At 34.9% G+C, this 27818-nt stretch overlaps 2 protein-coding genes across 2 annotated transcripts; one reads left to right on the top strand and one right to left on the bottom strand.

Moving 5' to 3' along the window:
- The first annotated feature begins 240 nt into the window (after positions 1-240).
- fabp1a (fatty acid binding protein 1a, liver) lies at positions 241-3813 on the top strand. Its single transcript, XM_058775594.1, has 5 exons — positions 241-862; positions 934-1006; positions 1459-1631; positions 3514-3603; positions 3681-3813. The coding sequence occupies exons 2-5, from the start codon at positions 940-942 to the stop codon at positions 3729-3731; spliced, it is 381 nt and encodes a 126-aa protein (XP_058631577.1). The 5' UTR covers positions 241-862; positions 934-939; the 3' UTR covers positions 3732-3813.
- On the bottom strand, positions 3770-25710 carry smyd1a (SET and MYND domain containing 1a). Its single transcript, XM_058775595.1, has 10 exons — positions 25519-25710; positions 15798-15974; positions 14055-14268; positions 12996-13126; positions 12871-12909; positions 11111-11306; positions 9972-10064; positions 8628-8791; positions 6300-6468; positions 3770-3957 (listed from the first exon to the last, which is right to left on the bottom strand). Exons 1-10 carry the CDS (start codon positions 25653-25655, stop codon positions 3823-3825), a joined length of 1455 nt encoding a protein of 484 aa, XP_058631578.1. The 5' UTR covers positions 25656-25710; the 3' UTR covers positions 3770-3822.
- Positions 25711-27818: the final 2108 nt, after the last annotated feature.

Here is a 27818-nt window from a genome sequence, read left to right as displayed (position 1 = left end):
TTGATGTATGGTTTGTTAGGATCGGACAATATTTGTCAACTATTTGAAAATCTGGAATCTGAGGGTGCAAAAATCTAAATATTGAGAAAATCACCTTTAAAGTTGTTCAAATGAAGTTCTTAGCAATGCATATTACTAATCAAAAATTAAGTTTACAAAATATCTTCATGGAACATGATCTTAATATCCTAATGATTTTAGGCATAAAATAAAATGTATAATTTTGACCCATACAATGTATTGTTGGCTATTGCTACAGATATAGCTGTGCTGCTTATGACTGCTTCTGTGCTGCAGGGTCACATATAATAAATGCAAAAATAACAAAATATTTACATCAACTTTTAGCAGCTGAAATTTTCATGATATTTTTGACACTAAATCTAAAAAGTGAATGGCGTAGTCTGTTATACAGCAAAGATGAACCATTTATGAAGTTCAGACAGGTGTCAGTTTAGGACGGTTCTGTTGGTTTTGAGGTTTTAGCTCTTGTGTGAACCAACATGAGAAGAAGCTCACATCAGCTCGCTGCTCGCAGTGATGTGTTCATGTGTTTCAGAGATCCTGCAGGTGAAACAGTGATGAAGGACATGCCAGTGTCCAGACATTGTCTGAGAATCATGTGAATATCAGCTGACGGAAATGTCTTATTTCAGCATAACCTTTGGACATTTATTCCAAACTAAGCTTTTTCTCAGCGGTTTAATCATAATCTGTCTTTGTGTAATCTTATTGTGCATTGATAGGTTTAAAGTCTGATGAAACAAACCCTCATTGAGCACAGATGCAGTGAAAACAGGCTGTCGAAGCCCAACACGGCATTCCTGCAGAGTCTTCTGGACCGGATCTGAAGAAACCGACGGTGAGATTCCTCAGACTTTAGATTCTGTCAGATAATGTGTGAGCGATGCTGATGCTGATGTGTTTCTGCAGCTGCTGATGGATTTCAGTGGGAAATACCAGCTGGAGTCTCACGAGAACTTCGAGGCCTTCATGAAGGCCGTTGGTGAGAGAAAACACACATTTGTGACCCTGGAGCACAAAACCAGTCAATTTTATGAATGAATAATCTTTTCATTGATGTATGGTTTGTTAGGATCGGACAATATTTGGAAATTATTTGAAAATCTGGAATCTGAGGGTGCAAAAAAATCTAAATATTGAGAAAATCACCTTTAAAGTTGTCCAAATGAAGTTCTTAGCAATGCATATTAATAATCAAAAATAAGTTTTGATATATTTACGGTAGGAAATTTACAAAATATCTTCATGGAACATGATCTTAATATCCTAATGATTTTTGGCATGAAAAAAAAAAAGGGTAATTTTGACCCATACAATGTATTGTTGGCTATTGCTACAAATATAGCTGTGCTGCTTATGACTGCTTTTGTGCTGCAGGGTCACATTTGCATCATTACACACTGCTGTGATCTGTTTGGTGTGTTTGTGCCGCAGGGCTGCCGGATGATGAGATCGAGAAAGGCAAAGACATCAAGAGCATCTCAGAGATCCATCAGGACGGGAAGGACTTTAAGGTGACGGTGACGGCGGGAACTAAAGTGGTCCTGTACTCGTTTACGGTGGGAGAAGAGTGTGAGCTGGAGACCTTCACCGGAGAGAAAGCTAAAGTAAGATCCGTCCACTGCGGTGTATTATCATCCACGTTCTGACCCTCGATGTCAAAAGAAAAAAAAATGATGTGCTGCTTAACTTAAGGATCCTTTTGTAGCATTATAAATGTTTTTACTGCCACTTTGGATCAGTTTAATTAGTCCATGCTGAATTAATGAGTTAGTATTAATTAAAAAGCAAAAGTTCTCTCTCTCTCTGTGTGTATATCATGGCTATTATAGTAAGTATTATATCATAGTTTACAAAAACTAAAACAATGAAAACATTGTATGTTTTTACTTAAAGTACTTTAACTGAACTTTAACTAGTTTGAGATTTTTTTTTTCATTTAGTGTAACTTGATGTACTAAAATATCTCAAACTTAAACAGAAATAAAAAAAAAATTGAAAAAACCTTCAATAAAAAATAAAATGAAAACAATAAACAACAATAAACTAATTCAAATTATTAATAAAAAATATATAAATAAAAAATAGTTTGCATTATGATGTTGATAATTAAGCACATTCCTACCAATTTCTTATTACTGTAACGTGAATTATGGTAATGTCAAAAAAATGCTTGTGTTTATTATTTATGAGGAATTGCTTGTTCCTTATTTGTAAGTTGCTTTGTATAAAAGCATCTGATGAAATCAATAAATGTGATGTGAATTTAGGGGGAAACGATGTCATGTATGTAAAGAAATCTTAAAAGCATAAAATGCTATAAATAAGTATAATTGGTAACACTTTACAATAAGGTTCATTAGTTAACTACATTAGTTAACATGAACTAATAATGAACTGCACTTATACAGCGTTTATTAATGTTTGTTAATGTTCATTTCAACATTTACTAATACATTATTAAAATCTTGTTAACATTAGGTAATGCACTGTGAACTAACATGAACTAACAATGAACATCTGTATTTTTATTAACTAACGTTAGTGAAGATTAGTAAATACAGTAACAAATGTATTGCTCATGGTTAGTTCATGTTAGTTAATACATTAACTAATGTTTAACTAATGAACCTTATTGTAAAGTGTTACCGTATAATTTTATAGTATATTCAAAATTAAATGTTTTATGTGAAATATGATCAGTTTTTTCTATGATCGATGAGATATTAAAGCTGTGTGTGTGTGTGTGTGTGAGAGAGAGTGTGTGTGTGTGTGTGTGTGTGTGTGTGAGAGAGAGAGAGTGTGTGTGTGTGTGTGTGTGTGTGTGAGAGAGAGTGTGTGTGTGTGTGTGTGTGTGTGAGAGTGTGTGTGTGTGAGAGTGTGTGTGTGAGTGTGTGTGTGTGTGTGTGTGTGTGTGTGTGTGTGTGTGTGTGTGTGAGAGAGAGAGTGTGTGTGTGTGTGTGTGAGAGTGTGTGTGTGAGAGTGTGTGTGTGTGTGTGTGTGAAAGAGAGTGTGTGTGTGTGTGTGTGTGTGTGTGTGTGTGTGTGAGAGAGTGTGTGTGTGTGTGTGTGAGAGTGTGTGTGAGAGAGAGAGTGTGTGTGTGTGTGTGTGTGTGAGAGAGAGTGTGTGTGTGTGTGTGAAAGAGTGTGTGTGTGTGTGTGTGTGTGTGTGTGTGTGTGTGTGTGTGTGTGTGTGTGTGTGTGTGTGTGTGAAAGAGAGTGTGTGAGAGTGTGTGAGAGAGAGAGAGTGTGAGTGTGTGTGTGAAAGAGAGTGTGTGTGAGAGTGTGTGTGTGTAGTTGTTTATGATATATTGAGGGGACCAAATGTCTCCACAAGGATAGTAAAACCTGAAATATTTGACAGTGTGGGTTATTTAGGGGATAGAAAATATTGTTTGATCAGTATAAAAGTAATAGAAGACTATGGAAAGTCCCCACGACTCACAGAAACAAACGTGTGTGTGTGTGTGTGTGTGTGTGTGTGTGTCAGAGTGTGGTTCACATGGACGGGAATAAGCTGACGGTGTGTGTGAAGGGGATCGAGTCTGTGACGGAGCTGACCGGAGACACCATCATTAACGTAAGACTGAACACCATCATCATCATCATCACCTTCATCACTGCACACACCTGACTCTCAATCCCGTGTCGTTTCAGATCCTCACCTTCGAAGGCATCGTCTACAAGCGTCTCAGCAGACGCATCTGATCAGACTCACACACACACACACACACACACACACAGGATCCGCTCAAAGCGCCTTTATTACACCGCAGACTCTCGCTCGGTGACCTCAGCTTCATGAAGCGGCTTTGATTTGTTCTCCAGCCATCATCAGGGGTTTGTCGCTGAGCACAGCCTCCCTCATGCTGCGATAGACCGGCTCGTTCTGCTTGAACAAGCGCAGCTCCATCTCCGTCTGCCTCCGCATCGCCTGAAACACACATTCACACGCCGTCAGGATCAGATTACACGCTACAGCCGACTGTTTGCGCTGAAATTAAGTTGTAAAAAGACAAAAAAAATTATATTAAGTAACATTTTGGCTTATGTATAAAGTACCTTTATTGATTAAATATTTAGCTTTATAGTAAATCTTAAAAAAAAAAAGTTAAAATATTAAATCTTTTTCCTTTGTATACTCTTCTTTCAGTCTAGTGGAAAGAAAACACGCAAAATACACATTTAAGTGTTTATTTGATTGCACTTTATCTGCTTGTGTTTGTAGATTTCAGTCCGTATCTTTCAAGAGTTATTTCTCTTACAAACACCAAACTTAACAGTTTTATTCCTCTCTGTATTCTGAGGGTTTGTTCATATTTCATTCAACATTTTACTCCTGAAACATGGTGAGAACGTGTTTGTATCAGTTTCACCTCCTTCACCCGTGATGCTGTGGAGTATCTCGTTCATCATCATTACAGCTGCACAAACTCTACCTACACTTTGCTTTTATTAAAATTTTAACACGCAAGTAGAAATCTTTGAAGCTCCCCTGAGCGGCGCAAACACAAATGCTGATCGGGTATGTTTTGATAGTTGCACGCAGTACTTTTCAGTCGCATTGTAGAGCCCTGGCTATGTGCCCTGATATTTTCTCATTTTTAATTTACATTTAGCCCAACTGCTACGCTGATGCTGCCTATCCATTATGAATTGAATATTATAAATTGGCGGGCTCGACTCTGACTGGGGAGGCGCAATTACACTGTGGCCTGACCCAATCGCAGTTCTATATGCATGCATATATTTTATATTCTCTCTGTATACATTGGATCATTAACTGTTTATTTTCTATGCATCTGCAACTCTTCCAGCAAAATAATATATACAAAACATTAAAAATATTTTAAAGGTCTAGTTATTTTCTTAATCACTTGGTGCCCCCTTATTGGCTGGTGCCCCAGGGCACTCGCCCAATCCCGTCTATGGATAACCCGGCCCTGGTGAGAACGTGTTTGTATCAGTTTCACCTCCTTCACCCGTGATGCTGTGGAGTATCTCGTTCATCATCATTACAGCTGCACAAACTCTACCTACACTTTGCTTTTATTAAAATTTTAAAAATCATGCTTTCACTGTCTAGATTTACTGACTGCATTTTTCTGGTGTTTTGTATTCATATATGTGATATAAATATGAAATATGATGCATACTTTAATAAGACAAGTGTTAAGGTCTTCTGAAGTTAATCTATAGCAAGTAAACAAAACATGTTTTTAGTTTTAGCTTATGTAAGAATTCATCTTTCATATTATAGTTAATTTAGCTTTTGCTGGAAGTTGTTTTAAAAAGGCAAAAAAAAAAAAAGTTGTGTTAATATTAAATATATTGATGTAAATTAAGTAACATATTGGCTTGTGTCTTAAAAAAGGTTATATGGATTAAGTAAATGGTCTTATAACAAACTATCTTTTTTACTTTGTCTGAATGTTTTTGTCTTTGAGAAAAGTAATGCTACTCTAAAAGCTGTTTCAACCCAACTTTGGGTCAAATATGGACTAATCCAGCGGCTGAGTTAAGAATTAAATGTAAAAATGTAACCCAACAGTCATTATTTGATCCAAATTTGGGTTTAAAAAAAAAATTTTTTAGAAAAAAAAAATAGCATTTTTAGAGTGATATTTAACCAACATTTATAAAAATAATTTGAGAAAAAACTAAAGTTAATACTTTTTATATTGGTTTAAAGTAGTGCTGTCAAACGATTAATTGTGATTAATCGCATCCAAAATAAAAGTTTTTGTTTACATACTATATGAGTGTGTACTGTGTATATTTATCATGTATATATTTTGAAAATATTTGCATGTACTTACATGTATATATTTATATTCATATAAATTATATCATATATAAATATATTTAATAAACAACATATTTTTCTTAAATATATACATGCATGTGTGTGTATTTATAAATACATAATAAATATACACAGTACACACACACACATATATTATGTAAACAAAAACTTAATTGTTTGACAGCACTACTTTAAAGTATAATTTTATTCCGTATTTGTCCTCTAAATGGTTCTCACAATATTTCTTCATTCTAAACTGTAATTGTTTTGAGAAGATTCTGTACTTCAGTCTTGTTATGCATCACACTGCTGCGATCTTTCTGGCATCATCATGAAGTCACATGATAAATGAGTCTTGTATTGGCCTCATAAAGCTTTTGATAATCAGCTCACTGAGCTGATGTTCGGTGTCGTTCTGACTGATGATGATGATGATGATGATGATGATGGTGCAGCGGGGGGTGTTGTACCTCCAGGTCTTTGGTGATGGGGTGGTGAGCTCCGTGTGTGATGATGAGGATGGCGTAAGCGCGGCAGACCAGCGAGTGAGCGGTCTCGATCCGGCCGGCGTGCCAGTGTGTGACGCCCGCTCTCATGATGGCCATCCCCAGCTGAGCATTATTGGGCTGATAGAGCTTCCTGAGAGAGAACAGAGTCAGACGCTGGTCTCACAATCTCTGGAACAAAGGTGCTTTACAGTCAGGCCCGGATTTACCTCTTATCATGACATACACTATATTGCCAAAAGTATTGGCACCCCCTCTAATGAACCGGTTTGACTACTTTAGTAATTTCCATGAGTACAAATCTTAATGTTTAAGCATATAATGATATTCTAGGGAATTGTGTGCTTCTAATTTTATAGCAAGAGTTTGGACAGAACACTTTTCTATTCTAACATGACGGTGCCATGTTCAAAAAGGTTCAAAAAGAAATGGTTGAAGAACTAGACTGGTCTGCAGAAACCTCTGCTGTGACTTTAAATGCAGACATTGAGCCAAAAACTCATCACCAAACACCAATGACTTGTACGTATGGGATACAGTAATTTTAGACACTTCCAAAACTGTTGCAACAGAGATGGAAATACATTTTTTAAATATATAAATTATGTTTCCATCTTTGTTGCCACAGTTTAGAAAGTGCCTTTTTCTGATCTAAAGAAGTTGGTGTCCCAATACTTTAGTGCACAGTGTATGTACAAGTCATTGATGTTTGTTGATGTGTTTTTGGCTCAATGTCTGCATTTAAAGTCACAGCAGAGGTTTCTGCAGACCAGTCAACTCTTCAATCATTTCTTTAAACCTTGCCTTATCACTATACTTATGATAATAGACTTTAATAAAATATCGTTTACGGAGAGACTTTGTCTGCCTGGATCTCTTCTCTTTGCACTCTATATGAGAGATCATATAGAACGCTTATGCATAAATCTGGCCCTGTTTCCAGCAGATCAGCTCACTGACTCACGTGTATCCATCCAGCACTCGCTGTGCGTATCCTGCGGCTTCGCTGAACTGATGCATGAAGGACAGAACCTCGCTGGCGATGCTGAGGACGTGCAACAGATGCAGGTTTGTGTCTCCAAACACGGGATCCTGCTTCTCCAAACACTCGGCAGAGCTTCACCACCTACAGCACCAAACCAGCTGTTAATCACACCAATATACGGTCTGTTGTGTACTGTTTTCACCTCTTTATTTTTAATCGCTTGTTTATTTGTTATCTGTGTCAATTTTCAGTTAAAGTCAGTTCATTGTTGATTCAGTGATGCATCATCCGCTCAGTTCAGCTCAAATAGTATCTGTGCGATCAAGTCGACGATATCGCTGGAAATTAAGTTTGTATAAAAGCAAACAACACTCCACATAGAAGGAAAGAAACATTTAAAAAAAAAACAGTAGCCTGATTAAACACATACTGATTTCCTGACCACAGAAATTATTTTTTGTTAAAAAAGAAAACGTTTTATGCATTTGCTGCATGTGTGTATTTTTATTTTATTTTTTTTGTTTTGTTTGTTAGAACATAATGCAATATATTATGTATACTTTACAAAGAAATCACAATAAACAGCATCAAGGTCGTTCAAAGTTACTGTAAATTTATAGTAAGCTAAATTAAACATTAAATGAACATTTTTTAAATTAGTTTTATCTAAAGTGGAAGTTGTAAAAAGCCAAAAAGGTTAAATCAAGTAACATTTTGGCTTATGTATAAAGAAAATTGTTTTAAATAAATATGAAGCCTTTATAGTATATCTTAAAAATATATTATAAAATATAATATAAAAATTAGTGCTGTCAAACGATTAATCGCAATTAATTGCATCCAAAATATTTTTATATATTAAATATATTTATTTATAATATAAATTATACAGTATAAATATATACACGTAAAGAGATGGAAATACATTTTTAAATATATAAATTATGTTTCCATCTTTGTTGCCACAGTTTAGAAAGTGCCTTTTCTGATCTAAAGAAGTTGGTGTCCCAATACTTTAGTGCACAGTGTATGTACAAGTCATTGATGTTTGTTGATGTGTTTTTGGCTCAATGTCTGCATTTAAAGTCACAGCAGAGGTTTCTGCAGACCAGTCAACTCTTCAATCATTTCTTTTTAAACCTTGCCTTATCACTATTACTTATGATAATAGACTTTAATAAAATATCGTTTTACGGAGAGACTTTGTCTGCCTGGATCTCTTCTCTTTGCACTCTATATGAGAGATCATATAGAACGCTTATGCATAAATCTGGCCCTGTTTCCAGCAGATCAGCTCACTGACTCACGTGTATCCATCCAGCACTCGCTGTGCGTATCCTGCGGCTTCGCTGAACTGATGCATGAAGGACAGAACCTCGCTGGCGATGCTGAGGACGTGCAACAGATGCAGGTTTGTGTCTCCAAACACGGGATCCTGCTTCTCCAAACACTCGCGGCAGAGCTTCACCACCTACAGCACCAAACCAGCTGTTAATCACACCAATATACGGTCTGTTGTGTACTGTTTTCACCTCTTTATTTTTAATCGCTTGTTTATTTGTTATCTGTGTCAATTTTCAGTTAAAGTCAGTTCATTGTTGATTCAGTGATGCATCATCCGCTCAGTTCAGCTCAAATAGTATCTGTGCGATCAAGTCGACGATATCGCTGGAAATTAAGTTTGTATAAAAGCAAACAACACTCCACATAGAAGGAAAGAAACATTTAAAAAAAAAAACAGTAGCCTGATTAAACACATACTGATTTCCTGACCACAGAAATTATTTTTTGTTAAAAAAGAAAACGTTTTATGCATTTGCTGCATGTGTGTATTTTTATTTTATTTTTTTTGTTTTGTTTGTTAGAACATAATGCAATATATTATGTATACTTTACAAAGAAATCACAATAAACAGCATCAAGGTCGTTCAAAGTTACTGTAAATTTATAGTAAGCTAAATTAAACATTAAATGAACATTTTTTTTAAATTAGTTTTATCTAAAGTGGAAGTTGTAAAAAGCCAAAAAAGGTTAAATCAAGTAACATTTTGGCTTATGTATAAAGAAAATTGTTTTAAATAAATATGAAGCCTTTATAGTATATCTTAAAAATATATTATAAAATATAATATAAAAATTAGTGCTGTCAAACGATTAATCGCAATTAATTGCATCCAAAATATTTTTATATATTAAATATATTTATTTATAATATAAATTATACGAGTATAAATATATACACGTAAATACATGTAAATATTTTCTAAATATATACTGTATGTGTGTGTATTTATATAAATCAGAACACACACATATAATCACGTAAACAAAAACTTTTAATCGTAATTAATTGTTTGACAGCACTAATAAAAATATAAAATCTTTTTACTTTGTATGAATGTTTTTATTATTATTAAATTTGAATCCAAATCATAAATACAATTTGAAGAAGCTTTTCAGCTTTCATTTTTTTTTGGCCCAAAATATAATACTTTTCATCTCACTTCGGCTTTGATGAAGACACGATGTAGAGCTCATTGCTGACGTATGGAAAAGCTGTTCAGATCCTCTTTTGTTTCTAGTAAGCAATAAACCACCAGCGTTTCAGCTCTTAAAGCCGTGTGAAATCAGGAGGGTGCTGTTAGACTCACCTCCTGGAAGTTTCCTTCGGTACGAGCCTCTTCGATCTTAACCAGAGCCTGAAGACTGAAATCTGTCACGGCCTTCACCACATCAGCAGACGGCTGCGGACACACAAACCGTAGCGTAAATACAAGCAGAAACTGAAATAAACACAGACAAACCTTAGTGTCACCTGTGCTGGGGAGCAACTAGTTACAGGTTACAGAGTAATTTAATTACAAAATAAGTGTAACTGTAATCTGTTACAGTTACTGAGAAAAAAGTGTAATTAAATGTGTCCCTGCAGCATAGAAGCAGTCGTAAGCAGCACAGCTATATTTGTAGCAATAGCCAACAATACATTGTATGGGTCAAAATTATCCATTTCTCTTTTATGCCAAAAATCATTAGGATATTAAGATCATGTTCCATGAAGATATTTTGTAAATTTCCTACCATAAATATATCAAAACTTCATTTCTGATTAGTAATATGCATTGCTAAGAACTTCGTTTGGACGACTTTAAAGGTGATTTTCGCAATAGTTTATTCAATAGTTTAACATGCTTATTCAATAACTGTTTTATTTCATATCTGGGTTCATGCTTTATTTTTTAGGATTAACTGTTTTTTCCAAGGCATTGTTAGATGCCAGTGTTTCATAGCTACGCGAAGATCTGATTTCAAAAACAGTATCATAGCTATTCAACAGTTGATTTTAAACATGTATTTGATTCACTTCAGAATGAGCTGCTGAAGTCTGATTTTGTCGTGGCTTTAAAATTAAGTGATTATAATCTTAATTTAAGTGAAGAAGGATTTTGAATATCTGCCAGTAACGAGTCAGTGAGATTAACTGCTTTAAATAATGATTCACAGCTGAAAACATCATTCAAAGTTTAGAATTCAAACGTAATCAAATGTTGCATTACTTTAATAAAGTGATTGAAATAGTTACACTACTTATTGCATTTTAAATAGTGTAAGGACAGACTGAGGATCTGAGGAGATCTCAAACTCTCCAGCAGGACTGTGTTATCATTCCCTGCCACACAGAGCTGCTCTTTCATCTCCAAACCCTGTGCAAACTGCTTTACAATCAGCTGGAGGTCTGATGTACTGATGATGGTTTCTGTGTATTTCAGTGTAGCACAGATCTGATGTGAACCTTGTGTCCGTCGCTGTCTCTGACGGCCGTCATCAGCTCGTCTTTGACGCCGCTGGAGCAGTGCTCACACTTGCAGTCGAAGTAATACTGCTTCTTGAGCAGCTGCTGGCGGTCTTTGGAGACGTTTAGGAAGTCCACGTAGCTGATGGTCAGCTCTTCTCCTTCAGAGATCTTCCCCAGAGCCCTCAGCTCGATCCTGCCTCGTTCCCAGAGTCACAGAGAGAGCGGTCTCACACAAAAATACATCTACAATGCACTGCTTGTGTTAGTAAAACACAAATAAACCTAAAGAGCTATTTTTGCCGCTCACATGGACCTCCATGGCAAATCAAATCAAAAATATGTCAAAAAATACGAACCCTAGAGCGAATCTGCTCTGAACATGTGACAGACGGGAATTAACTCGATTTGATAAGAATGACTAGAACTGTTTTATGTAATATTCACTAATCAGGAGTGGATCTTATTCTTATTTTCTCTGTGTTTTCAGCACTTTAAGGACTAGCTGGTAACACTTTCCCATACAGTTCAGTTCATAAACGCTGATAAAGACCTTCACATTATTAATTCATCTAGGTTTATGTTCATTTATATCATAAACTAATATATTTTTAACATTTCAAGTTGTATAAATAAGCATTAGATTATACATTATGATGACCAAACAACAAATAGTACATTTATATATATTGTTTATATATATATATATATATATATATATATATATACATTTATATTAATATTTTGTATATAAGATGACGAAGAAGCTGTTTTATTTATTTAATTCAAGGTCACTTTACATTTCAAATACATTTAGAGAAGAAAAGAAAAAGAAGTAAAAAAAAATAGTTAGATTTTCCCCAAATATTTGCCCTCATGTCGTTCCAAACTTGTGTGACTTTATTCCCAGGTGAACCAGGGTTATTATCATTAACTAACATTAAAACTATAAAAAAATATTTTTTGTTACTTGAAACAAAATAAATGGATAAATAAAATAACTAAGTATATATGAAGAGTTTATTTGCAAAAACAGATAACTCCGTTTTTTTTTTAATTTTCAAAAAACATGTTTTTTATTATGTTATCGTGTTTTATTGTGTTAGTTAGCTGTATTTTTTTAGTTATTTTTAACCTAATCAAAATAACCCAACCGCAGTTTAATTGAGATTAATTGGAATGCAGAATGAAAAAAACATGATTTCTGAAAATGATCTGTTTTTGCAAATGAACTCTTCATATATACTTATTTATATTTACTGTATATATATATATATATGCTTGTAAATACATATATATATATATATATATATATATATATATATATATTTTGTTTTTGTTTTTCTGTAGAAACTATGTAGACATTTAAAAAAACAACATGACAAACGCACAAAAAATTACTACAACTAGAATTAAAAATGAAGTGAAAACAGAAAACATAAAAATAAAATCTAATTCAAAATATATATATAAATAACGCAAAATTCTCTCTTTTTGATGTCATGAAAGTAAGTGAGGACTGTAAAGCTCCCAAAACAACAAAAAAGTCATAAAATGTATGGTGCTTCTCTGTCTTTTATGAAGCGTTAAAGTTTGAGTCCCTATTCACTGTAATCACATGGAAAAGAGAAAGAAAGTCATCCAGGGTTGAAACGATGTGTGTAAATATGTGTAGGTGCACTGTTAAGGTCACGACATGGATGCGATGCTGTCAGTAAGTCAGGGGTCAAAGGGCAGATGTTAGTGTCACACCGACCCACCTTCTCTTTGAGTGCAGCGCAGCGTCCAGAGCCGTCTGACTGCAGGAGAGGAACACACGCCGGACAGTTAGGTCTGGATTCACACTCACTCAAGCCTCTGCGTGATTTCTGAGAGATGCACTCACTTGCCAGGATTGAGGATGACGGTGCAGTTGGGCCAGCAGTCGTGATTGACCAGACACAGGTTAGGAAAGAGACCCACGCCCACGGCCTGCAGACCCCTCTGGTCACTCAGCGTGAAGCCATTGCAGTTAATCTGAGGACGAGAGAAACATCTTTCTCATCTGAGCTCAGCAGAGCAAAACATGATAGCTCCGTATTTTCTGGGGTTTTATCGATAACGACAATTAGACAATGTACTGCCGAGTGTGTTATTGTGCTGATATCTAAACTACCGTGTGAAAATTTAGATATTCTTCATATTCTGTGTGAATATCACATTTGTATTCACGCTGAATTTTAGAGAAAACATCTCTCTCTGTGTGATATTGATTAACTATATGAAAATGATAGAAATACATACGTTTTCTGCCTCCATATCTTGAATTTGGTGATCATTCTAACTGCATTTTAATAGACTGAATCATGCAGTGAAAGAATGTACTGTAAATGCACACTATTTAACCAACTAGACTTCATCCTGTAATGAATGCGTGCATATACTCAATAATGTCAAATTGCACATCAACAATTGCGATATTATCACAGATGATATTTATGTGACCCTGCAGCACAGAAGCAGTCATAAGCAGCACAGCTATATTTGTAGCAATAGCCAACAATACATTGTATGGATCAAAATTATAAATTTTTCTTTTATGCCAAAAATCATTAGGATATTAAGATCATGTTCCATGAAGATATTTTGTAAATTTCCTACCGTAAATATATCAAAACTTCATTTTTGATTAGTAATATGCATTGCTAAGAACTTCATTTGAACAACTTTAAAGGAGATTTTCTCAATATTTAGATTTTTTTGCACCCTCAGATTCCAGATTTTCAAATAGTTGCATCTCAGCCAAATATCGTCCGATCCTAACAAACCATACATCAATGGAAAGATTATTTATTCATCTTTCAGATTTCAAAGAATGTACCCTTCTGACAGGTTTTGTTGTCCAGGGTCACATATATTGCACACCCTGGCGTGGAAGCGTGTATTCGGACGAATCAGTGCCTACCACACCAAAGAGATGCGCCACGTAGTCCTCTCCGACGGGTTTGCTCTTCTTAGGCCAGTAATTGTAGAAGTGTTGCACATCAACTTTGAGCTCTTTCAGGTCTTCGGGGCATATTTTGGACAGATGATCCTCCAGGAGGTCGAGGGTGGTCAGCTGAGTGTCGGAGACCAGGCCCGTGTCCTTCTGAATACGCCACAGGATTCGAGCGACCAGACTGCAACGTCAGGACAGTTGAACATGCCATCTGAGCCTGAACACTTCAGGATTTGTTTTCTTTGGATAAGATGTGGTTGAAGCCACAAGTACCAACACAATTTATCACTACAAACTCTAATATAGGGTTGTGGCTGATGCCTTTGACGATAGCAAGACGATTATTATTATTATTATCTGGCTAGTATCTAATTAATATTAGGGCTTATTTATTTCATCGTATTTCTTTTTCCGTGTTTTTACAGTGTTGCACGTTATAGCCAATCACAGACCATTCCGTTGAGTTTATGAACGCAACGGCCAATCAGAGGCGTTTAGATGAGTCATCGCTGAAGCACCGGAGTTTTGTTGTTCAGTGCACTGAATTCAGCTCTCTCATGAATTCTCTCATCATAAACAATGAAGTGCAGATGTAAGTATAAGAGATTTATTCATCATACAGTGTAGATTCACTGATTATAACGGAGTGTTTTTTAAACTGCATAAACTCGCGCTAGACTGAAGTCAGTGATGATGTTCTGTGCTTGTTTTCTGTAGCTGCTTTGTGAATAACTGAGGAAATGTAAGCATTATAATTAGTAACTTACAATGTTTCTATTAAACTGTTGTCATGTTAAATACAAATTCAGTCATATTAAAAAGGCTGCTTTTAGCATTACGCTGGATCAGTGTTGGGGAGCAACTAGTTACATGTAACTAAATTATGTCATTTAATTACAAAATAAATGTAATTGTAATCAGTTACAGTTACTGATTTAATTAATCTCTTTCATAAATTGCAGAGACTGCTGTAAAATATGAAACACCGATGTTTCAGGAGTTTAGGACACATAACTGTTTTATTTACTATATGGATTTATGCATATGCTTTATTTTTAAGATTAACAGTTTTCTTCAAGACATCGTTAGATGCCAGTGTTTCCCGTCATAACTAATCAAATATTTGATTTCATAATCAGTATCACAGCTTCATAAACTCTTTCTTGTTTTGGTTTTAAATCTGTATTTAACCTCAGAATGACCTCAAATAAATCTGATTTTGTGGTAGCTGTGCTTTAAAATTAAATTATTATAATCTTAATTCAAGTGATGACAGTAATCAGTGTTGAGTAGCTACTGTAACATTAACCGGTTTACATGTTTAAAAATGATTAACACTTGAAAACATTAAAAATTTAGAAAAGTAATCAAAAAGTAATCAAATGTAATCAGTTACATTATTTAATACAGTAATTGAAATAGTTACACTACTTATTACATTTTAGACAGAGTAACTTGTAATCTGTAACCTTCCCAACACTGCGCTGGAGTTGGTTCACTTTCCGGCAATGAAACGAAGTAATTAAATAAATTAGCATAATATCGTGTATCTGCGATCTCACAGACTGATGATATGACAACTGAGCACATCACCCAACACTACTCTAATACAAGCACTAAAGCGCTACATTGTTTCAGCATCATCACAGTACTTAACAACATGTTACATTTGTAACATTTTAAAGGTCAGTCTGAGATCACGTGACTCACCGCACGTTCTCACTGGGAGCTTTTCCTATGTTTTTAATGGCAGAGCACTCCTGCTTGTGTTCGTCCCACGCGGCGCGCTGGCACGTGCGGTCACAGTAGTGCGCGAACTTGCACTGACCGCAGCGGTGAGGGTTCACCTGCCGGCGGAAACAGCTGTGACACACCTGCAGAGAGAGACTGACACACACACACACACACACACACACACACACACACACACACACACAGACACACAGACACACACACACACACACACACACACACACACACACACACACACACACACACACACACACACACACACACACACACACACACACACACACACACACACACACACACACACACACACACACACACACAGACACACACACACACACACACACACACACACAGACAGACACACACACACACACACACACACACACACACACACACACACACACACACACACACACACACACACACACACACACACACAGACAGACACAGACAGACACACACACACACACACACACACACACACACACACACACACACACACACACACACACACACACACACACACACACAGACACACACACACACACACACACACACACACACACACACACGTGTTTTAGTAGCATCCTCATTGAGAACACACTATGTGCTCTATTTTCATACCAGGGCTGTTCACTGTGACCACCAATTGTGTACACTGCTGTTCAAAAGTTTGGGATCAGTAAGATTTTTTATGTTTTTTAATGCAGTCTCTTATGCTCATCAAGGCTGCATTTTTTTAAATCAAAAAATAGAGAGAGAAAAAAAAACAGTAATATTGTGAAATATTATTGCAATTTGTAATATTGGTTTTATATTAATATACTTTACAATATCATTTATTTCTGTGATGCGCAGCTGTATTTTCAGCATCATTACTCCAGTCTTCAGTGTCACATGATCTTCAGAAATCATAATAATATGCTGATTTATTATCAATGTTGGAAACAGTTGTGCTGCTTAATATATATATATATATATATATATATATATATATATTTAATAAATTCTTTTAAACTTTTAACTAAGAAAAAATATCACAGGTTCGAAAAAAATATTAAGCAGCACAACATTCAACACTGATAATAAATCAGTATATTAGAATGATTTCTGAAGGATCATGTGACACTGAAGACTGGAGTAATGATGCTGTGTTACTGAAATAAATGATGTTTTAAAGTATATTAAAATAGGAAACCAGTATTACCAAGTGCAGTAATATTTCACAATATTACTGTTTTTTTGTTTTGTTTTGTTTTAAAAAAATGCAGCCTCAATGAGCAAAAGAGACTCTATTAATAAACATTAAAAATCTTACTGATCCCAAACTTTTGAACGGCAGTGTACATGTAAACGATGAAGCGGCACAAAATGTAATATTTTTGTGAGAGATGAGAAATACATTTAAGACGTCTATTTTTACATGTAAACTACCAAATTACTGCTATCAAGTGTCCTAAGTCTGCAGTCACAGTGGATGATTCATGATTCTGATCTGCTGGAAAATCCAATGTTCTGACGAGCACCAGCGTTTTCCATGCTTATATGAAGAATATAAATGCAAGGCATGCAGTCCATTAACACTCACGAAATGTATTCATTTATACTACTGTTGCTTGACCGGGAATCCCAGGTGTAGGACTTGAGACTGGACAAGACCGGACTCCATCTAAAGTCTGAGTCCAAGACCATATTTTTATGGACTTGTTATGGAGTTTTTGGACTCGGCCTCGACTTGGGACTCTATCGTGTCGGTGTGCGCTTTGAACACTGATGTGAAACAGGAATTCATGCCAAAGGAAAGCCTATTTATTTGCATGGTATGAATCGTTCAGATCCTTTACAGGTCTTGACTCAACCTACTCAGGTCCTGGCCTTCCCTTACGAAACAAAAATATGTGGGAATATACTGCAAAATATAATGTGATATATTACATAATACATTTCCATATATTGGAAACTAGTGCTTATACTTTTCAATATACAGCAATATATGCACTGACAATATATGGCTATATATTGATACATACAAATATATTTAGATATGAGGACAAAGATAAATCTAATATTCATAATGTTTGATCTTTATTGAGTATATATTGCTCATAGATGCTCCCATATAAATGTGAACATATGTACACGCGTATTTACAAACACATTCATGGAATGAGTCAAAGCATATTTCTAGTTCCCAGCATGCTTTGCTTCTGACCGTTAAAGGAGAGTAAAAATGTTGAAAATAAGTGTTATTTCAAGTGTGTTTTCTGCTTTCATGTGTGTTCTGTGTTAGTGTTTAATGCTGTATTATTTTGAAATGTAAAAGGGTTTCTAGTACGTGTATGTTTGTGGGGTTACCATTAAATTATATATTACTTTATTTAAAAAGTAATGGCAGTGCAGTTTTCAGCACGGTGATAGTCTGTTCACTAAGTGTTTAGTATGAGCAGGTGTGCTTATGCTCTTGTAAACACACACACACACACACACAGACAGACACAGACAGACACACACACACACACACACACACACACACACACACACAGACACACACACACACACACACACACACACACACACACAGACACACACACACACACACACACACACACACACACACACACGTGTTTTAGTAGCATCCTCATTGAGAACACACTATGTGCTCTATTTTCATACCAGGGCTGTTCACTGTGACCACCAATTGTGTACACTGCTGTTCAAAGTTTGGGATCAGTAAGATTTTTATGTTTTTAATGCAGTCTCTTATGCTCATCAAGGCTGCATTTTTTAAATCAAAAATAGAGAGAAAAAACAGTAATATTGTGAAATATTATTGCAATTTGTAATATTGGTTTTATATTAATATACTTTACAATATCATTTATTTCTGTGATGCGCAGCTGTATTTTCAGCATCATTACTCCAGTCTTCAGTGTCACATGATCTTCAGAAATCATAATAATATGCTGATTTATTATCAATGTTGGAAACAGTTGTGCTGCTTAATATATATATATATATATATATATATATATATATATTTAATAAATTCTTTTAAACTTTTAACTAAGAAAAAATATCACAGGTTCGAAAAAAATATTAAGCAGCACAACATTCAACACTGATAATAAATCAGTATATTAGAATGATTTCTGAAGGATCATGTGACACTGAAGACTGGAGTAATGATGCTGTGTTACTGAAATAAATGATGTTTTAAAGTATATTAAAATAGGAAACCAGTATTACCAAGTGCAGTAATATTTCACAATATTACTGTTTTTTTGGTTTTTGTTTTGTTTTAAAAAAAAAATGCAGCCTCAATGAGCAAAAGAGACTCTATTAATAAACATTAAAAATCTTACTGATCCCAAACTTTTGAACGGCAGTGTACATGTAAACGATGAAGCGGCACAAAATGTAATATTTTTGTGAGAGATGAGAAATACATTTAAGACGTCTATTTTTACATGTAAACTACCAAATTACTGCTATCAAGTGTCCTAAGTCTGCAGTCACAGTGGATGATTCATGATTCTGATCTGCTGGAAAATCCAATGTTCTGACGAGCACCAGCGTTTTCCATGCTTATATGAAGAATATAAATGCAAGGCATGCAGTCCATTAACACTCACGAAATGTATTCATTTATACTACTGTTGCTTGACCGGGAATCCCAGGTGTAGGACTTGAGACTGGACAAGACCGGACTCCATCTAAAGTCTGAGTCCAAGACCATATTTTTATGGACTTGTTATGGAGTTTTTGGACTCGGCCTCGACTTGGGACTCTATCGTGTCGGTGTGCGCTTTGAACACTGATGTGAAACAGGAATTCATGCCAAAGGAAAGCCTATTTATTTGCATGGTATGAATCGTTCAGATCCTTTACAGGTCTTGACTCAACCTACTCAGGTCCTGGCCTTCCCTTACGAAACAAAAATATGTGGGAATATACTGCAAAATATAATGTGATATATTACATAATACATTTCCATATATTGGAAACTAGTGCTTATACTTTTCAATATACAGCAATATATGCACTGACAATATATGGCTATATATTGATACATACAAATATATTTAGATATGAGGACAAAGATAAATCTAATATTCATAATGTTTGATCTTTATTGAGTATATATTGCTCATAGATGCTCCCATATAAATGTGAACATATGTACACGCGTATTTACAAACACATTCATGGAATGAGTCAAAGCATATTTCTAGTTCCCAGCATGCTTTGCTTCTGACCGTTAAAGGAGAGTAAAAATGTTGAAAATAAGTGTTATTTCAAGTGTGTTTTCTGCTTTCATGTGTGTTTTGTGTTAGTGTTTAATGCTGTATTATTTTGAAATGTAAAAGGGTTTCTAGTACGTGTATGTTTGTGGGGTTACCATTAAATTATATATTACTTTATTTAAAAAGTAATGGCAGTGCAGTTTTCAGCACGGTGATAGTCTGTTCACTACGTGTTTAGTATGAGCAGGTGTGCTTATGCTCTTGTAAACTAACTATATTTTAAAATATGGAACATGTATATCATAAATTATTGTTAAAAATAAGAAATATATATTTCTATATGTGTGTGTTTATACTGCTTGAGTAAATACATGTTCAATATATTTTTACACATGATATCTTATCTATATATTATAAAGTGTATTACTGAATATAAAATTACATATATTGTGATTAATAAGTAAATATATTGTCACATATTTTTCAATATACGTATGCAAGTGGCAATTCTTTATGTACTATTCAATATATTGATAATATATTTACACAATATATTATTCTGTATAATTTCTAATATACTGTTATGTCATTTAATATATTGATCATTCATATATTAGGAAATATATTTTCTTTGCGTAAGGGTTGCATGAACTGATCTCAACTTCAGCTGTTAGAGCGTTGCTCCTTCACTCTTCCCAAACACTCTGGACATCTGACATACTGCAAAGCACTGAGTCTTGACATACTGTTCTTAAAATAGGGCCCTATATATTTCAAGGTGTTCCCTTAGAAGTCTGCATGATTTTAAAGGTACGATGTAATGTACATACATATGAGTTCAGTTTCCATTCAATTTTCAAATCCACCACAATTATTATTTTAAGGGTCATATGCAATAATTTTTTTTTTTACCATGAAACAAAATGTAGACCACTATTAAAAAAGCCTAGTCTTTTAAGATGTAATTATTAATGTTCCAGTCCTTGTGCTCTTGTTTATGTCTTTCAAGAAACTAGAAAATGAAGAAACATGAACTCAGCTACCGGAGAAACAGCAACAAATGGACAAAACCTGACAAATGAACAATAGAAATGCAAGGGCTTAATTACCCACGGGAGCCGAGTGACAAACAAGACACAGGTGCACACAATTAGGGGTAACAAAGGGAAACACCAACCCTAACCCGAAGTCCACAGAATCAACAAAAGCAGAAGGACAGGAACTGCATTACATCAGGACACCTGTCCTTATCGGCAGGACTGCGTTGGGAGCTTGTGAGAGGAAAGCTTGACAGACTGAGATCTTTCATGGAAATGGTGACCTAAAATGGCATATTCCAAGATATACCTCAGTGGCCTATATAAAAAGTAAACAGTCTCATTATGTGGAAACAACACACTCTACACTCACAATGACAAAAGATCTCACCAGCTGCATCCAAGCAAATATGTGTGTCCCTGCAGCACAAAAGCAGTCATAAGCAGCACAGGTATATTTGTAGCAATAGCCAACAATACATTGTATGGGTCAAAATTATACTTTTTTTTTTTTTTTATGCCAAAAATCATTAGGATATTAAGATTATGTTCCATGAAGATATTTTGTAAATTTCCTACCGTAAATATATCAAAACTTCATTTTTGATTAGTAATATGCATTGCTAAGAACTTCATTTGAACAACTTTAAAGGTGATTTTCTCAATATTTCGATTTTATTGCACCCTCAGATTCCAGATTTTCAAATAGTTGTATCTCAGACAAATATAGTCCGATCCTAACAAACCATACATCAATGGAAAGATTATTTATGCAGCTTTCAGATCAATTTTCAGATCAAAAAATGACCCTTGTGACTGGTTTTATGCACTAGGGTCACATATACACAATGTAGACATCACTTGAAGAAGACAGTTCTCTTTTAGTCTCTTTAGTTGGTTTAGGTTAGGGTTGGGTCAGGTCCTGTTTACAATGTAGAGAAAACTTCTGCAAAGTTCTGGCCAACATAATGTTCAAATTAAAGGTCACTAAGCTAAACTTTCATGGCAATGACTGAACAGCAGGTATTCTGGGTTTACATATAGAAATAAAAAAATATAGACATTCAGTAATTCAGAAAAACTCTTTATTCTTTTGCTCTTTTGCTGTACTGTATGTATCTGGTTGTCTTTGGTTGTTTTTGTGATCCCACCCCGCTCATGTGAATCAGACAGGCAGATAACTCTCAGAAGGATCTTTATATAAATATTCTTTATATGGGCAACATTAAACTCAAATCTTTTCCCAAAGGATCGAATAAAAGTCCATCTGGATGCTTGACTCGTGTGATAAATTTATCTCTCTTAAAATGGGTTACATTTAATGTGCTTAACAGTCTTTTATTGTGACATTTTGATTAGTAACATGATTTAAGGAACAAACTGTATGTACAAATGTGTTAACAAATCAGCTAACTGAGGCGATTCATATCCATTAGACCAGTTAAGATATTTCATCTCAGTCTTGGTGTCAGCTTGCACGCTTAGAAATATTGCTTCGTGTGATTTACATAACGGTCTATTTTAGGATGACATTACCGAGCACTGATGTCATCGAATGCACCTCTTTATAAAGTCAGCGTACAGTAAGCAGACGTTTGCAGAAGCAGAAGTTTGTTGTCTTCTATATTGGCTTCATCCAGACACTGATGGAAGTGTGTTTGTGTTCACAGAAGCTGAAAGCGTTGAGTGCTCTGTGCTGTTTTCTGCTGTGGCTCTTGACTTTTTATGGAGGTGAAACTGTGATCTTGTCACATGAGAGTTGAAGCTCTCACAGCGTTTAACATCCACAAGTACACAAAACAACACTGTAAAAAATTACCGTGATATTAACGGTAAAAAACTGTGAAAATGCTACAGTAAAAACCTGTTAAATGGTTAGCGGTAAGTTCCCCTAATATATATACGGTGAAAAACTGTAATAGACATCTCAGACAATTTTACAGTGAAATACAGTTTTAGGAACTGAAAAAGAATGTAAAATTCACAGGGAAAAACCGTAAATTGACGTTCCCAGAATTCCTTGCGTTGCATTTCAAATTTTGTTTGAATGTTTCTTCTTAGTTTTTTCTTATCAGTTATGTTTATTAGGGTTGTATGTTACATCTAATGTTGTTAAATTAATGACACTGTGCACCTTCTATATATGTTATTATTTAAAAGCTGCTTGTGATGGGCTTTAGTTCATCATGTGACTTTCTCATCACCTTCTGCTTTTGGTGGTTATCAGTGTATTTCAAAGGTACTAAACAGATGTCAGTACTTCAGTAGGTTGGTATATTAACATTATATCAGTTGATGAAATTACGGTATTTACCTGTAAATTTAAGTTAAAACCGTAAAACCTAAAATGTTGCTACCGTATTTTTTACGGTAGAATTCCGGCAACCACAGCTGCCAGCTGCCGTAAATTTTACGGATTTTTTTTTACAGTGTACATATGAATCTAAACATAACACAATCTGAAATTCTCCTGGGAAAAAACAAAAACAGACTATCTAATGTATCTAACATCTATGTATCTAACAGACTAAGAGGCTTTGCATTTCAAAAGCAATGTTAAGAAATGAAACGCTAAGCCAATGAGGAGAAACGTGGCAATGCAGCTGATCAGAGTTAACTGCAGGAACTATATGGATTAATTATGAACGTCTTTACACTGTATAATCGTAGTGCATCCAAATCATAGCCTTCAGTTATTCTGGTGACTCTGTGCACAAGAATATCTCCAAAACAACAGAAGATAGACTTTAAACATTTTCATGAGCAACACCTGAAGAGGAATAATGTAGGAAACCCTTCAATCTAGAGAATGTTTACTCACAAGGCATAATGTGAAAGGCCATTTTTTAAGCGGTTTAGCACAGCTGATCCTGAATCAGACACTCAGTAATCTGAGCTCTCACATCGCTGGAGCTTAACCTGCAGAATATGTACATACTGACCTCTGTTCTCCATTTAACAGACACTTTCCGTCATTTAAACACCAATTCCAAATATAGATCGGTGAAGGTGCATCTATAGAAAACTGCCTGCATCGTTGACATAAAGCACTGTTGCGTTTGGGACAAGACCAAATGATTATTTTGTGCAGATACATCTATGTAGAGTTGCCACACTCTCAGAAAAAAGGTACAAAAGCTGTCACTGGGGCAGGACCTTTTCAAAATGTACACCTTTGTACCTAAAAGGTCCACACTGGAACCTTAAACGCACATATTATCAGCTAAAAATGTACAAAGGAGCACCTTTTGAAGAGGTGCAGCCCCAGCTTTTGTACCTTTTCTCTGAGAATGCACTAATATACTGCCACCAAAACTTTTCAAGTCCAAAAACAGGGTGTTTTACTCTTATTACAGGACAAATACACTATCAGTCAAAAGTTTTTGAACGGTAAGATTTTTAATGTTTTTAAAGAATTCTCTTCTGTTTAGCAAGCCTGCATTTATTTGATCAAAATAAAAAAGGAGTAATATTGTGAAATATTTTTTACTATTTAAAATAACTGCTTTCTATTTGAATATATGTTAAAATGTAATTTATTTCTGTGATCAAAGCTGAATTTTCAGCATCATTACTGCAGTCTTCTAATATGCTGATTTGCTGCTCAAGAATTATCTATATTTAAAACAGTTGTTATTATTATTATCAATATTTAAGAGCGGATCGTATTTGGATAGAAAGATCCAAAGATCAGCATTTATCTGAAATAAAAAGCTTTTGCAACATTATACATTATATGCTACAAATACCATTCAAAAGGTTGGAGTCAGTATGTTAATTGGGTTTTTGGGATTATATAAATGAATACTTTTATTTAGCAAGAATGCTTTAAATTGATCAAAAGTGATGATAAAGACTTTTATAATGTCACAAAAGATTTCTATTTCAGATAAATGCTGTTCTTCTGAACTTTCTATTCATCAAAGAAACCTGAAAAAATTATTCTCAGCTGTTTTCAACATAATAATAATAATAATAAATGTTTTTCAAGCAGCAAATCAGAATACTAGAATGATTTCTGAAGGATCGTGTGACTGGAGTAATGATGCTAAAAACTCTTAAAAATATATTTAAATAGAAAACAGCTTTTTTAAATAGTAAAAATATTTCAAAATTGTACTGCTTTCGCTGTATTTTGGATCAAATAAATGCAGGCTTGGTGAGCAGAAGAGACCTCGTTAAAAAACATTAAAAATCTTTCTGTTCAGAATCTTTTGACTGGCAATTAAAAATTAAAAATGGCAAGTTCTCCAGCAGGATCTCTCTCTAATTAAGTGACATGTGAGATGGTATCCTTTTATACCACAAATTCACCATCTATGTGTCCCGAAACAAGTTCAAGACTTCATCTTAGTTACAAAGAAAGCCGTTCCTGAGCAGGTACGTCACCGATCTCACCTGTCGAACACGACCGCAGCGAAGCTGGCCTCAGCAAACACAACTTCTCCGGCTGACATCTCTTTGGTGACTCGGAGGCCACGGCCTTTCTCTCCGGCCGCAAACACTTCCACAGGATCCATCTTTTCCACAGTCATGCCACAGACTGCTCTCCGCTCGAGCTCAGGCAGGGACTGCCGTCTCCAGACCTCACCTTCTCATCCACAGCTCGGCTAAAAATAGATCCTCCGTCAAGCAGCACACAGTCAGGAGAGCTGCGAGCCTGGAGTATTTTCGTCCGTCAGCTGTGTGTGTTCATCATGAGCTGACAGACCACTGATGTGACAGTGAAAGCGCTGAAACAGTGTTGAAGTTCACAAACGGATGCATCATCCTTTACCTTCATGCATCTGTAAAACATGCAACCGTGTATTTTCCAGTTTACGAAACCTTTTGAGTCTCAAATACTAAAAAAATCCTATTTTCTTGAAACTGCATAAAAACCCTTGTCAGACCGACAGGCTTATGGACAGCAGTGAAGTCTTTTTTTTTTACTTTACTCAAGTAAATTTAAAAAGTAGGCTATCTGTGTTTTTCTTTGGAAAACTTTTACTTTTTTATTACCGTATTATAATTTTTTATTTGACCAGAAGAAGACTCTCTGAGATTAAAAATCCCTTTCACAGGAGTGTCCTGGCCAATTAGTTTCATCACAAGATTTACAAAACAATTAAAAATAAATAAAACTAAAAACACTTAAAATAATTACTCACCCACTTCCACTTCCAAAGCATAATGTCGTATTTTTACTGCACTTCATTTCATAAATAAAAGTAGGTTTTTTTACCTTTAATACTTAAGAACATTAGAAATTCAGTACTTTCTTGTACAAGTAAAATTTAGAATTACTTGAGTAAAAGTAAGAAAGTACTAGATTTCTAATGTAATTATGTATTAAATGTAGTGCTGTCAAAGGATTAATCGCATCCAAAATAAAAGTTTACATAATATATGTGAGTGTACTGTGTATATTTATTATGAATTTATAAATACACACACATGCATGTATATATTTAATAAAAATGGCATATTTACATATTAAATATATTTATATAATTTGCAACATGCAAATACATTCTCAAAATATATGCTGTATGTGTGTGTATTTATATATACATAATAAATAAACACAGCACACACATATATTAGCCTTTATTTTGGATGCGATTAATCATTTAACAACACTAATTAAATGATATTTAATATGAAACGTAGTGCTATAAAAAGTACAATATTATGCTTCGGAATGTTGTGAAGTAAAAATACTTCACTATACTGTCTCCGGCTCGGCAGAAGTGTTGTCCCAACTAATCAAACACAGTCGTCTGAACAAAGAATTTCAAATTGTTGAAATATTAAGGCTTTGTGAGTTCCCAGCATGCATTAATTATTCAGTTATTGTTATAGGATTATTGTTTTCCAGCGTTCTTGAGGTTTGTGTGTCTAGTTTTGAGGCCTTGAGTGTGTTCAACCATTCATGTCCATTTTCTGGATATTTTATAAACAAAGACAATATTGTCTACATATTAGACAAAGTTATACATTAAGGTTTTAAATTCATTTTTTGTCGTTTGTAAATAAACATAACATCGATAGTGGGTTAGGTGGCTTAACCATATGTGCTTGAGAACTTCATACAGTCGATACATGAACGTCAGTGCATTGTAATTACATTTAAAGTACTTGCATTTAATTAACATTTGTAGTATTTTTATCTGAAGATTCTTAAATCAAGATACATCCACTGAAGAAGCAAAATGACTTCATGTAAGAACTCTTGTTTTCTGAGAAACTGATCAAAATTAAGTTGGTTAATGATTTAATAAATACTTCACGTCTTCATTTCATATCTCGAGTAACTGCATCTTGATTTAAGGATATTTGTATTGGAAAACAAGATAAAAATACGGAGAAGGATATTCGTTTTTTTGCAGTGCATGCAACATTTAATGCCAAAATTTCATGGTTTTAAGACTTTATCCTCTGATTTAACGCCTTTGCTTTAATTTGTGAAAGGTTGAAAAAATAATTGGATATAAATGCTCTATAGCTGAAGACGTCCCAAGAATGATTTCTAAGAAATTAGGCCGTTATGAAAGCAGCTCCCTGATGCCAAACGCTCCTTATTCGTCAGCGTTTACATCAGGTGTGTGAGATCCAGAGCTTCCAAACATGATTGATTTTCGGAAAAAAGTGCCATCTCTCCAAACAGCTGTGTATGTTTCGTCCAACTGTTTACAGCAGAAGCAGAAGCGTCCAGA

This window comes from Onychostoma macrolepis, chromosome 05, assembly GCF_012432095.1.
Source record: "Onychostoma macrolepis isolate SWU-2019 chromosome 05, ASM1243209v1, whole genome shotgun sequence".
Taxonomy (NCBI): Eukaryota; Metazoa; Chordata; class Actinopteri; order Cypriniformes; family Cyprinidae; genus Onychostoma; species Onychostoma macrolepis.
This window is presented reverse-complemented; position numbering and strand designations above follow the sequence as displayed.

Bases quoted from the DNA above. Each gene is read 5' to 3' on its own strand.
- fabp1a (XM_058775594.1), top strand. From the start codon at position 940: ATGGATTTCAGTGGGAAATACCAGCTGGAGTCTCACGAGAACTTCGAG. The intron at 1,007-1,458 runs GTGAGAGAAAAC...TTTGTGCCGCAG, and splicing joins GGCCTTCATGAAGGCCGTTG to GGCTGCCGGATGATGAGATC. The intron at 3,604-3,680 runs GTAAGACTGAAC...GTGTCGTTTCAG, and splicing joins CCGGAGACACCATCATTAAC to ATCCTCACCTTCGAAGGCAT.
- smyd1a (XM_058775595.1), bottom strand. From the start codon at position 25,655: ATGACTGTGGAAAAGATGGATCCTGTGGAAGTGTTTGCGGCCGGAGAG. The intron at 15,975-25,518 runs GTGAGATCGGTG...TGTGTGTGTCAG, and splicing joins GCTGCGGTCGTGTTCGACAG to TCTCTCTCTGCAGGTGTGTC. The intron at 11,307-12,870 runs GTGGGTCGGTGT...GGAACGAGGCAG, and splicing joins GCGCTGCACTCAAAGAGAAG to GATCGAGCTGAGGGCTCTGG.